We start from the raw sequence: 14,004 nt of genomic DNA, 5'->3' as shown, positions 1-14,004 counted from the left end.
TTCATTTCATGCAATTTAACCAATGCATTTGATCTATATTGTATATACATTTTATCCCATACCTTATAATAAACATGCTTTATGAAATCTTATATCTGGTAATATCTGGTTCAGTGGTCACTTTACGACTATTCATTTGCATAGTTTCTAAGATAAATTTCTCTAGGTTTAAAAAGTGTTTCCATTGCAAAGAAAAGTCACATTTTTATTTATGAAGTTCTTTTGGAAAACCGATGTGAAAAAAGCACATTGTAGCTCATGTAAATGGGAACTGAGAGGCAGTGGCTCCTGTGACTGATGCCACTGTCCACAGTCTGTTCAAATGGAAGCTTCCAGGCATATTTTATGAGATGGATTCCTTTTGTATTTGTTGTTGCCAGCCATTTTTTAATTTTATTTTTAAGTGTAAGTTTAACAGCAAATTGATCAACAGTGTTGCGTCGCTCTCCTGGCAAGGTCATTTGTTTGACAAAGCGTCTGTTGAGTAAAGTAGGCCATTTCATTTTAGCCCAGGCGCTGTTAATGGAATGCCACTGATGGTACATAAGGCATAGGGTGACGTGTGTGTGTGTGTGTGTGTGTGTGTGTGTGTGTGTGTGTGTGTGTGTGTGTGTGTGTGTGTGTGTGTGTGTGTGTGTGTGTGTGTGTGTGTGTGTGTGTGTGTGTGTGTGTGTGTGTGTGTGTGTAGTGGGTTTTCCGTGGCTTGTATCAATCACTGTGATAGTATCCTGTCACCGCAAAGCCCAAAGGGAAATACTCACATAAATAAAAACCATGTGCACACACAGATACATGCACATTCAGACTCCAGTCTGTACTGTTGTATACTAACATTGTTACTTTGCCTAGTAATGAAGAAATAATATTTCAATCTCAGTAATACTGTGTAACAAATATACTTTACCCCCAAATTACACTCTGCTTAGTTTTATTTGATTGTATATACTGAAGGGATCAGAGTAATGAGATGTAATGTGTTTAGTTATGTAAGAAATGTGTCAAACCGAACACTGGTGTGCACACAGAAAATATAGCACCGGTCAAGCTTTGCTTTTCATTTCCAATTAATCCTATGAAATACATTATCATGCACATCATTTTTCATACCCCCAGTAGCACTGCTAGAGTCAGGGGGATGGGGGGACTGAGAGAGGGGGTAGGGATGCCCCTATAATAGATAAAACATGACAAAGGCACTTCTACTGTGACCCAGTGTGCAAGGAAATGTGATTAAGGGCCCAAAAGCATGCCCTTACAATGAAAAAAAAAATGTGATGCAGTGCCATATAGGCTGCCCTAAATGCTAAAATATGTCTAAGTGCCGTGCCCCATCACATGCAGCTGGTGCCCTCTATATTTTGTTCAGCCAGACAGCCTGAGTCTGTCACCGCCCAGCACCAAGTGCAATGTTTTACTGCGTTAATTCCACTGCTTTATGTTCCCAAAAGCTTCCCTCCTCCATAGACCCCACTGCTGACACTCTTATGTGCATTTACATAGGCTGTCAAGAAGTCAGGCACACAGTGTCCATAGCTATGACAGGCATGCAGGGGAAGGGTGTGAAGGGACGACAGTATACGATCAGATAGGCATCACTATGTATCTGTCAAATCCAGCTGGAGACCCTCAGAGGAGCTCAGGGGGAGATGAACACATGATGGAAGATGGCTAGTAGGTAGTGATTCTTCGACTTGAGTTGCGCTCGCCTTACACAGTTGCATACACACACAAAGACACACACACATGCACACATGTATGATGTACATATTCTCTCCCTCTCTCTGCTCCACAGTAACTAAGACGGTGTGCGCCGAGCAGTGTGACGGCCGTTGCTTTGGTCCCTACGTTAGCGACTGCTGCCATCGTGAGTGTGCAGGTGGCTGCTATGGACCCAAGGACACAGACTGCTTTGTAAGTTCCCCCCCCCCCCCCCACACACACACACACATACACTCACATACACTCACATGTGATTATGTATTAAAGAGCCCCACATGTATATTTGATTGATTGGTAGCAATCTGTTTGACTGCATGTGAAAAGGGTTAAACACAAACAAATATGGATTGAAGCAGAATGTTTTGTTAAGCAAAATCATGTTGCGACTTGTGGAAATGAGTAAATCTTTTTTTTTTTTCTTATATATAACTTTTTCAAAACCTTTTGGACACAATATAGGCTACTCTGGAATTATGGAAATGGAAATGTTTGGATCACATGAGTCAGAAATCAACCCCACGGCGCGCAGTTGGCGGAGTGGTTAGATCGCATGCCATGTACGAACGTACATACGCAGCCGACCCCGGTTCGAATCCCGGCCGGAGGTCCTTTGCTGCATGTCACATCCCCTCTCTCTCTCCTCATGTTTCCGATCTATCCACTGCTAATAAAAGGCGTCCATGCCTCAAAAAAATCTTAAAAAAAAAAAAAAAAAAGAAATCAACCCCACGCAGCCAAACCAAATTTTACAAATAGTACATGCTATTCAATCCCAAGACTGTTTGTATCCAGTATTATGTTACCTTCACTTCACCTGACTGCTGTGTGTGGAGAGACGCTCCTCTAACGGTCCACAAATGTTAAGTGTTCAATGAGCCTGCCTTTGAGCCCTTCACCCGCCAGAACACGAGACGGTATTAATGAACTCTGCTGCAGAATGAATATGTGTTGTTTTATAAAATATAACAACGTCCGAACACTGATTGGTGTAGCCTGATCTTCATCATCAACTGTGCAGCAAGGCTGCACTTGAACAGAATGGATGGACCTGCAAGAAAAAAGGTGAAATATTGATTTAGAATGTGAACGTCAGTGTTATGAATGAAGCTCCCAACTGTTCAACCTTACAGCATATGCGTTGTCCTCTGACAGATAGCACTTCTTGTTATGCATCGAGGCAGCATGTGTGGCGGCGCTGTCATGGCTTCTGAAATGCAGCAGATGAGATCGATAGAGAGAAAGTCTCAACAAGGCCATACACTACAGTGTATTTATTTATTAATTTCTTATAGACCTTCATTACATACATACATACATACATAACAAGCGCACATTTGTTGGATGTGATTATTCCACGTTTTGTAGCTGTTTTGTTTTTAATAAAAAAGAGGATAACAAAAGACAATAATAGCAAAGTAAAACAATATATTATAATTATGACATAATTTGTGTCGCTTTTGGAACTGTCACACTTTCCTTAAACTGGAGGCCAAAGGGCTGTAAAGGTGAACCTTTATTAAACAATATTGAAACTTAAAATTACCTTGAAAACTACGACAGTAATATTTTAATCGTTATATATATATTTACAATTGAATTAATCAAATAGCTCAAAACTTTTGCGATCTTGCCTTGTCCTTTCCTCATGTGGGCACATAGATGATGTCATCACAGAACAAAAGGTTAAATTTAACAACCCAAAATGAAATCCCGCTTTCAGTACCATAGCCGTGGCAAAACACTCAATTATAAACTTCAAAATTCAATCATCAGAAAAATGCAATAGCACGCCGCGCTGTCAAAACCAAATAAATAGGCTACAGTTTATGCCTGTATGTCAGACTTAAAATAAAAACCAGCTGCTTTGATGAAGGACTTCTGTCTTCTTTTTCTGATTTCCTGCGGAGAAGTCATCTGCAGCGTGTCGCACCACTTTCTCTCACATCTCTGCCGGAAGGAGGCAACACCTGGTCCATTTACTGAGATGAACATCAGACGGTTGAAAGCAGAGACCTGCATCACGAAATCCCGCCCACCCAGCCATCTTATATTGCACTTCACTTACTGAGAGATGAGGACACTAATCAGACTTGAAGGATCGAGGTGCTGCTTAAAGCTGTACCAAATAGTTCAAAGCTTCATTCATAACGACTTCTGAAACAACATTTGAATGCTGCGCATTTTGTGTTTCATTTTCATTGTGTGTACTTGTGCACAGTTGCAAATGACGATTGGATTACACTGATCAGTATTGCCCCTACATGCATTCAGCGGAGCGCTATTATCATCATTATTATCCGCTCTCATGTGTCCCGAAGGACCGCCAGCAGAGGAAATACAGGTGAAGTGAAGATAACGTTGTGCTTACGGGTTTAAAGCAGGCTAGATAGTGGTTTGTAGAATTAGATTTCAGTGGCTGGGTAGAACTGTTTTTTACTTTTTGTAATCCAAACATTTCCAGTAACTTCAGCATTGTTTCCTCTGGAAGTCAAAATTGGAAAAAAAAAATTAATAATTTTCATGAACCTGACACACATTACGTGTGACTTTTATTCTGCCAAAGGATTTATTCCTTCAGACTTTTGGATTTTCTTTTTTTTTTTGCATTAAAATGCCACTTGTATAACAAATATCATTAAATGACATTTCATTCCCATTTCTTCTTCACGAGTGTCATAATTAAATAGACTTTACCAGCCTCCCTTCCTATCTGGCTCTTTGGCCTGCTCTTCATCAGTCATTCACCCTTCTACATGTTAAAGGCGCTTGTAATTCAGAGTCCATCACTTACGGAGCTCCTTGTCCTGTCTTTGGAATGGCTTGTTCTTACTCATTTCTTTTTTCTTACCCAAGAATGGATAAATCAGAAAGTCATTTTGAACTACTGTCTTTGATTGTCTTATTGAATTTATTGATTGTCTTAGGACATAAGAGCTTATCTCAGAGCATTAACATAGATTATGTATTTTTTTAATATAAAACACTGTGTATTAAGTTGTTTTTTCTTTAATTTGTGGACAAAGACAAAACATAAACTGAACAGTAAATCTTACAAACTTTAACAATCCCCCTTTCAGCCTCTCTCTCTCTCTCTCTCTCTCTCTCTCTCTCCCTCTCTCTGTCTGTTGTTCCCTCTGACTGACACTTTGTAGGGATCACAAATGAATACATTAAAAAGTTAGTTTGAACTAAGCTCTGATAGTGAAGCAAAAGCTTGTGTTGACTTATCAAATGTGTTATAGGGTGTAAAGGATTGGACACAAAATCTATGGTTTACTTTTTTAGGTCACAGAAGGGGAAGAAGCAGGAGATAAGATTTGTAATTTATTTTTTTAAAAACTAGACATATGCGGACAGTAGATTGCAGACCTTTGCCAGGTGTGCCTGCAACCATCACTGCTGTAATATCTGGTTGAATGAATGCAAACCACAATTACCCCCCATGTGGACGCAAGCGTATCAGAAGCTTTATCCCCCTGTGTGTCCCACAGGAAAGCTACGTTCTCATTTTAATCTATGCAGGTGTCGACATCAAACTAAACCACACCGTACATTCACTGCCACTAGACAACTTGACTGCCCATCTTTCGCTGCTCTGGCCGCTACAGCCCGGTCTCCTAAAAAATGACCTTCCCTCTCAATGATACTTCATTGTGAATTACATTTGGAGGGAAATGCATTTTTTCCTTTGTTGCCACACCAGATTGCCAGTTTCCAGCCCCAATTGCACCTTAAAACCTGCCCAACTTCAATAAAAAACAGCCAAAATCATAAGCGTGAGGAAAAACCTGGGTAAAACCATAAAACCATTTAATGCACTAGATAACCACCATCTTAGCGGGATCACAGTCGTTAGGGTTTGTTAAGCTAGAGAACCAAACCATATGCTGGGTATCTTAAACTCGCTTTTGTGGTACAAGCCTGTGGTATTAGGCACCAATAATTTAGACTGGTCATTAGAACTAGAATTATGCTAGATGTTCACATTCAATTTCATTTATTTAACAGCTTTAGCTCATGCTCTTACCATTTAAAGGTTTTACACAGTTAAGTATTTCTCTGTTGCCCTGGAGGCCCGTCAGTATGTGAAGAAGCACTTACAGTGACACTTTAACTATAGAGAATGATTGAGGTTTTATTGTGTGTTTCTAAAAAAAATAATTTCAGCTTTGCTTCAACTGTTTCACTACATGTTTTTTTGGTATGACCCACCACTCTTTTTCCACATTTTCCACATTGGCCACGGACACATTTCAAGCCTACGTAGCTGCCAGAAAAGACGAACCATACTTGTCCCGGTGGCACTTTCGTTGGGTGCATGCAGATTATTCCCTGTCTGCATCATTCAGTAATGTCACCTCTGGGCACACTGGAGGAACATCTCAATTCAAAGCTGGTGTAATGAAATGAATGTTTGCATCCTCCCATGGTTTTTAAGCACAAGTTGGCTACTCAAGTTTGTTAATGCACACATCCACCTACGTCTTCAAAATCCCATAAACACCTTCTACTGTGTGTGCTTGCAGGCCTGCACCAACTTCAATGACAGTGGGGCATGTGTGACCCAGTGCCCCCAGCCCTTTGTCTACAACCCCACCAGCTTCCAGCTGGAACACAACCCCAGGGCGAAGTACACCTATGGAGCCTTCTGTGTCAAGAAGTGTCCTCGTAAGTCTTACCACCAGACACACACGCATGCTATACATCCCCGGTCCTAAACCCTTCATGCCTACATGCCAACACTCATCCCCACTCTACTCATAATGATCAAGTATCATTAACTTTGCCAGTCAAATTGATCTAGCTTATTTGCTCATTTACCCAAGTCTCTGTTTCCTGCTGCACGAGAACACCGTTCAATGCACTTTGCAGTAAATTATATCCTCCTGCCAAACTGATAGCTGAAAAAATGATTTCGAGAAAGTAAACCGAAAGATGAAGAGCTACTGAATAGTGCCTGCACAGGGACATAATCAGTATATTTATTTTAAAGGAAAAAAGATGATTAATTTGTTCACTTTTTATACAGAGGTAATACATCTGTGACATTGATTCTGTACAAAATCCCAACCATGACTGCTGTCCCTGAGATTGGAGGAAAGCTGATAACTTGATACATAAGCCATACTATAGAAGAAAAAAAAAAAAACTAAAATGCTTAATATACTTGTGTGTCACTGCACATATGTCAAGCCATTTATTCATATTTGCATAATGCCAGAATAATTCTTAGATCTTAGCAAAGATCATCTCTGTGCATAGACACAGGCATTATTGTGCATTTCCTTAAACTGTTTTTATGGACTGTACAAACACAATGGATGCATGGACAGCCAGTACAGTTATGATCTTTAAATGCCATATATTTGCATTGAAGACGGATAAATGCAACCGCCTCTTCCCAGAGGTTTGCCTTCTGGCACAAATGAAAGTTCTGCAATGAACAAGAGACTAGAGACACTTGAAATACATTTACTACTTAGCTTCTCATAACCTTCTCATTGTTATGGGTAGAGATCATACATAAATATTGCGAGTCCAACTTCAGCTTGTTGTATGCTTTACAAAGATAACTTCTATATGTGTGAGTGCTCTCTTGTATGCCTATAGCTGTGAGGACCAATTTAAGTTTAAGACATTGGGAATGAGGACATACTACTTTAGGACTACTTGGTGTATAAAATAATGAGTTCTGTTACTTGTTACCTTGCTATATATCATTATAGCATCATATTCTGCTTTCTTATGAAGGAGGCAAGGGCTCATAATAGCTTTTTTAAGCTATTTATTATTTAACACTGAGACCAGTTTGCATGTTGTGTTGCTGCACACATTTGAACCAAAGGTGTGCATGGACGAACTATGCCAAGTTGGAGCCCTGGATGGCAACCTCTGTTTTCTGCTCTCTGGTTTGTTCAGTTTATACTCTCCTCTCTGGTTCACTTCGACAGGGATGAACTTTTAAACACACGAAAAGTAACTTGTCGAACATTTTCACCATTTTTCATTGAACCAGAAAGTTTTAGCAAGCTATTAGTTGGAGGGGTAGCAGCTCTCCATGGGATTACCAGTAGACGCAGACAAGGGGCCGAGGCACTTGTCCGAAAGCGACAGCAGCGGTTTCGAACTGCGCTCTTGTCAGTACGTCTGCCAAATGTCCACTGTGGCCAACAGAATGGACGAGTCGCTCCTTCACAACTGAGCAAGCATGGATTTTTGCAGCGCCTTGTGCTTCACTGAAACCTGGCCTGGTAAGCACATCCTGGATACTTCACTCCACCTGCCAGGATTTCTAATAAAGCTATCCATGAAAATGAGGGAAGGCGGGAATCTGCTTTTACATACATGCAGGTTGATTTGCGGATGTCACAGTGTTGGAGAAAACATTAAGCCCTAACTTAGGCATTCAGACACCTCACCCACTCTGACATGAAACCATCCATCCCCGGATTAAATGACCAAAGGCCCATCGTCGTGATGCCTGAGGTCATGGAATCCTTTGAGACACCTCAATGTCGTCACAGGACCTCTGCTGCGCCTCCTGCAGTTTGCTCATTGGGCAAACAGGTCATTAGATAAAGCAGTTAACATGGGACTGTATTACATCTTGTACCATGGCGCTGCATGTGCAAGGACCCTGTATGTGGACTTCATTCAACACCATCATCTCAGACATCCTCTGCCCTAAACTCACCCAGCTCACTGCCCCAGCCTACACAAACTTCCTCACAGACTGGGGGCACGTGGGGTTGGAGCAAATCGCATCCAGTACCTCGACCGTCAGCACTGGAGCCCCCAGGGATGTGTGCTCTCCCCTCTGTTCTTCACCCACGGTATCTCAGGAGACCCATCTTTTAAACTCTGCAGACGACTTCAGCCTCATCCAGCACTGCGACTAGTCTGCATACAGGCAGGAGGTTGAATAGCTGGCCCTGTGTGATGTGGTCAGAACAACTGAAGAGTCAGAATGCGAGCAGAAAACACCACTGCGTACCTTTTACACCCTGGGCACAACCTGTTTGAATCTCTCCCATCTGGGAGGTGCTAAAGACCACTGGGCGCCAAACTGTTTGTATTATTAACAACTATATAAATATATATGACATGTATTATTCAGATATTAAACTAAATGTGCAATGCATGGTTTTGCACCCTCGTAGAGCCCGGCCTGTCTCCTCTCTCCCGAAGGCCATTGTCACACATCACTGAAAGTTCACCATAGTTCCACTCGATGCACTGCTACAATATTATAACTGGTCTCCACTTCTACAATGGGCCATTTAAGTATCCATGTTCATGGCGACCACAAGGTAGCTGTCTTTTGCATGACATGGTTTGGGCAAACTCAGGCTGTATTCTCTTCTGTGCTGATTCAGTGTTTCGGTCATTCACCAATGAGTTAAGCTGCACCAAAACATATATAAATGGATGATTAAGCGACAACAGCAAGTGCAATTTTGGTGTCAAGGATGAAGTTTGTGCTTTTCTCCTGCACACTCAAGCACCTTTAAACTATGAAACAAGGAATGGCCATTGTCACTGAACATGCAGTTTATTTGTAGCCCTGGTTTACATGTGGCATGGTCTCAAAGACTATTAATTACGGGCCGTGACATGCAGAGAGGATTATTGAGGAAGCTGCCTCCATTATAGATACAAGGACTTGGCTGCTGAACAGTTAGTCCCTGAAGCAAAGCTTTTCTGTTTGGGCCCTTTGCTCGATACCTTTGAATCGTGCATTGTATTGAGCTTTGGATTTTTGCAGAATAACAAGACCAGTGGTTTGATCTGCATCCACATCATATCTTATCTTATCTTCTTTGTAACATTGTTATTCTTGGTACTGCTCCTTTGTTCTGTGACCACTACCCAGCTAACCATCAACCGCTCACCATGCCCACAGCTAATTGTGGATGCCCCACGCTGTGTCCAACATCACTGAAAAGGCCAACCAGCGGGGAGGGAAGTGGGACTTGTGCTCGAAGGCAGTTGTTACTTTTAGACACGCAGTCAAATATAACCATTTAAGAGTTTAGTATGATGACAGTAACTGTCTTGCTGCTTTAAAAACAATGAAAGTCAGTGTTTCCCCTAGAATTTTTTTCAGGCCCGGTGGTACCCACCGAAAAAACCCTAAACAGACGAGACGCGTGGGATGGTGTATTGGTGCAGTTGGATTAAGTCAGGTGGCACAGCAAGCAGTCTGCAATTCTGCAATTATTATATTTGCATTCAACATTTTTGTTCAACCAGAGTGTATTCAAGATCACAAGGAGAGAGTGACTTATTAAGGTGCTGGTTGATGGAAATGATCAGGGTCCAGAAAAATATGTCTGGAAAATGATGAGCATCACATTAATAGCTACAGATACTGTAAAACACTACAACGACATATGAGTGCATATATTGTCTTATTTTATCAAGTAAAATATAAGTTATAGGTTTACTCAACAGCAGTTAACTCAAAGTTCCACATCTTATCAAAAACAATCCTCCCCCCCGGGGAGGGGGGGCAAACGGGCTTTGGCCGGTTGTACATACGTCATCACGTCCTAATACTACACACACATGGCGTGATGTTATTTTTAAGGAGCGCCGTCTCTGCTTATATTTCTCGACAACACTCGACCTGCATCAGCGCATGTGCGCACGAGCGGATCTGTGCCAGCAGGCAGCGCGAGCGCAGCGGGTTTTGGACGGAGACACACAGCGGCATTTTTATTATGTAAAAATAAATAATAATGTAATGTAATAAAATAAATATTATGGACCCTATTGACCGGTTCCGCTCACACCACGAGTCTGAAGAGTGCAACAGCTTATCAAAATACAGTGTCAACGTTCCGTGTTTTCAAAGTAGAAAGCGACAAGTACACGGAAGAAGAACGTAGCGGGAGCGCGCGTCTTGCGGAGCAAGTCTGCTGTGCTGCGCGGAGGCGCTCCTAATGTAAATGATTATTGATTTATGAATGAATTGATAGGTGGCTTATTTTTGGTATATTGATTTTTTTTGGGCCTGGCGGCAGGTCTCCTTGGCCTGGCGGGCCGCCAGGCCTGTACAATGGTAGGGGAAACACTGAAAGTCATAGTCATGTAAATATTTCAGGCATGTTTAAAGGGTAGCAAAAAATGTAGTGTTTCTTTCTTTGTGTTAGATGTTCAGTTCTGCAGCCCAGTTGCCAGGAAACAATGTTTGCATTGTACATTTCTGCAAACCATGGATGTTGAAAGTTAGTTTGTGGGATAATGGACTGAAGAAGCAAGAAAGTCTTCAAAAGTTGAGTTAAAATGGTGTTGCATAGGTCAAATAAAGAAAGGACTTTCACCCAGGAGACTGCTGTTTCCTGTGCAAAACCAAAAGTAAGATTCCTAGAATGTGGGTTGGCCTTCCAACTGGTAAGAGACGAGAATTTAGAAATAAACTTGTGTCGAATAAAAAAAATATAAAAATAATGGAGCAGTAGACAGTTAACATGTGAAAATGGTTTTACTTCAGTGATTATTTCACTAATTAGTAAAATACCATGGCATATTAGGGCCACTGTAGAAAAAAAAACGGAGCTGAGAGAGGTGGGCAATATTCGGAGAAAAATATTGGCTACTTTATTACGATATTCACAAAGGCATTGTCACACGTTGTGATGTATTAATTAGTAAAAAATGTGACATTCATGGGAAGTTAGCTAGCATAGATGCCGGTTGTTAGCATCGTAATAAAGTTGCAAATCTGCCACTTTATAAAGTCGCAAACGCTCCGTTTTTTCTTTTTTTCACAGTGGCCCTAATATGCCGTCGTACTTAACATGGATTTTATTATTACAAGAAATTTCAATAAATATTTTAGTTGGCATTCTAATGAAATCAAAAAATGAAAGTTGACCCTTTAATACAGGGGCCTCAAACTGGCAGCCCGCGGGCCAAACCCGGCCCATCCCCCCTCTCCATCCTGCCCAGGATGGATGTGAAAAATATTACGAAATCATGAAATTTATCATGAAATCATTTTATTAATACAATTTTTATGTCAATTTAAACTACCCCTTGTAATAAAAACCCAATTATATTTGTTTAAAAAAGTTAAATAAAAAGTATTTTGTTTGCGCAATACAATGGCAAAGGGCAGAGGTCGTGGTGCTGCACATGCCCAGCCTTGACTGCGCCATTCTTCCAAAGAAGTGCGCGGGGCTGTCGCTTACTTTGTTTTGCCACAAACAGCAAATATGTGGCTTTCCAAGCAGAAAAGAAAGGTGGACTGGGAACACAGACTGTTTCAAGAAAGATGGACATTGCAGTATTTTTTTGTGGAGATCAGTGGAAATGCTACGTGCCTGATATGCAATGAAAAAGTTGGTTCTAAAGGAATACAATATCAAACGTCATTACTCGTCTAAACACGGAGAGCAGTATGAGAAGTATAAGGGAGAGGAGAGGGTAAAAAGAGCCACGCAGAATGTTGACATGGCCCAGATGACAATACCATCAGCGGCCCTAAGCCAATTTGAGTTTGAGACCCCTGCTTTAATACAATCCAGCCTCTGTCAGACAAAGTGAATGAAGGTGACTTTCCACAGTATGTTACGTGATTGCCTACACCGAATGGCACTTATTTTACTGTATGTTCCTTTGTGACAAACAGCTGGCATCTGTATTTGACATTTATGGTGAATTGTTTTTCAGATAACTTCGTGGTAGACCATAGCTCCTGTGTGAGAGCGTGCCCAAGTAACAAGATGGAGGTGGAGGAGAACCGCATCAAGATGTGTATTCCTTGTACGGACATCTGCCCGAAAGGTAAACCATAAAAAATATGTTAAATATGTAACTTATCAGTAATTAAATAAGTTTCCACTTATTAAGCCATTTATGAAGTGGTTTGAGTAAATAATTGTTGGCATGCAAAGTGTGTGTGTTGCATTCAAATGTCAATCATCATTACCTCATTAATTCTGAGACATGCATTTAATCGTTATAAACAAGCACATTCTTCTTTTTTTTTGACACACAGCATCAGTATATAATGATATTCCTTAAAAAAATGACCTATTAATCTAATTTGTTTTGGGTTAGAATTATAAATGCATTTAAGCAAATTAATACTTTCTCACTGTGTGTTCCAGCGTGTGATGGCATTGGCACAGCCAGCCTGCAGGCGGCTCAGACAGTGGACTCCAGCAACATTGACAAATTTGTCAACTGCACCAAAATCAACGGCAACCTGGTGTTCCTTATCACCGGAATCAAAGGGTGAGAGTTAAGAGCCTTGAGCTTATCGGAAGATAAAAGAGAAGGTGAAATAGTGGAACTGAGGTTCATGTTTGGACATGTTGTGTTACGTCTAAAGAGTATAGCTTTTCATTGACGAAGTCCTGGACTGACACTATTAAAAAATATGTAAATCAATAAAACCTGAAGTGGAATTACTAAAAGTTGCTCTAAGAATTAATAAAATGAAATGAAAATATATGTATACGACTGCTTTAAGCAATGTTCTTTTTCTCTCTCAACTTAATCAAGACTTGCAAATGCATTCAGCATGTATACCTATCGGTCCACATATATTGCAAACATTAATGGTCAGGAGAGGTTTGTGTCTCTACACATTCCACTTTTAATGTAAATTGTTTGAGATAAGAGTGTCGCCTTAAAGCCCTTAAAAATAAATAAAAATAGGCACAGTGTTAATCGTCTGAACAAATATAAATAATATTGCCAGTGTCAGTCGTGGCAAGTGGGAAGTGAGTATGCACAAAGTGCCTTGAGTGTAAGAAGGAGTGTGAAGGAATGTGGCATGTGACATTCTGGAGAAACAAACAAAAATCAAACATATATTATGTGTGGATGGATTTACTGGATGTATGCATGATGCAAGTAATCATCCACAAGTATTTTAGCGACCACATACGACACAGATAATGTGTTTTAATGATTTGATCTGAAAATCTTAATTGTCACGTTCTACATCTGGCTGAGCGTAGAGCATTTGTCATTGCTTTGATTCAGAAGCATGTAGATTGCAGCTGCTAAGATCTTCTGGCTGTCTTGCTCTGATCTCCTATTATCATTCACAGGGACGTGTATCACAACATCGAAGCTCTGGACCCAGAAAAACTTAATGTATTCCGCACCGTTCGGGAGATCACAGGTGAGCAGTATCAATTACACAGCGTGCGTCTCTGCACATACATACAAATTAATAAGCAAACAAAACAATCTACTCTTAGTTTTATCCTGCTCTTGCGCTTTTGTGCCATATATAGTGTGTATGTATGCGATGCTTCTGTGTGT

General features: G+C 40.8%; 1 protein-coding gene across 2 annotated transcripts in view; it reads left to right on the top strand.

Moving 5' to 3' along the window:
* The window catches only part of erbb4b (erb-b2 receptor tyrosine kinase 4b), a 285,517-nt gene that overhangs the window by 184,760 nt on the left and 86,753 nt on the right, over positions 1 to 14,004 (top strand). For both annotated transcript variants that reach the window (XM_084023790.1, XM_084023789.1), the window contains exons 6-10: positions 1,793 to 1,911; positions 6,246 to 6,387; positions 12,397 to 12,510; positions 12,837 to 12,963; positions 13,788 to 13,861. In XM_084023790.1, coding sequence (XP_083879916.1) covers positions 1,793 to 1,911; positions 6,246 to 6,387; positions 12,397 to 12,510; positions 12,837 to 12,963; positions 13,788 to 13,861 — 576 coding nt within the window. The remainder of the gene's footprint in view (positions 1 to 1,792; positions 1,912 to 6,245; positions 6,388 to 12,396; positions 12,511 to 12,836; positions 12,964 to 13,787; positions 13,862 to 14,004) is intronic.

The sequence above is a fragment of the Eutrigla gurnardus genome (assembly GCF_963514095.1).
Source record: "Eutrigla gurnardus genome assembly, chromosome: 12".
NCBI classification, from domain to species: Eukaryota; Metazoa; Chordata; class Actinopteri; order Perciformes; family Triglidae; genus Eutrigla; species Eutrigla gurnardus.
Note: the sequence above shows the minus strand (reverse complement) of the source record. Positions and strands in the feature narration are given on the sequence as shown.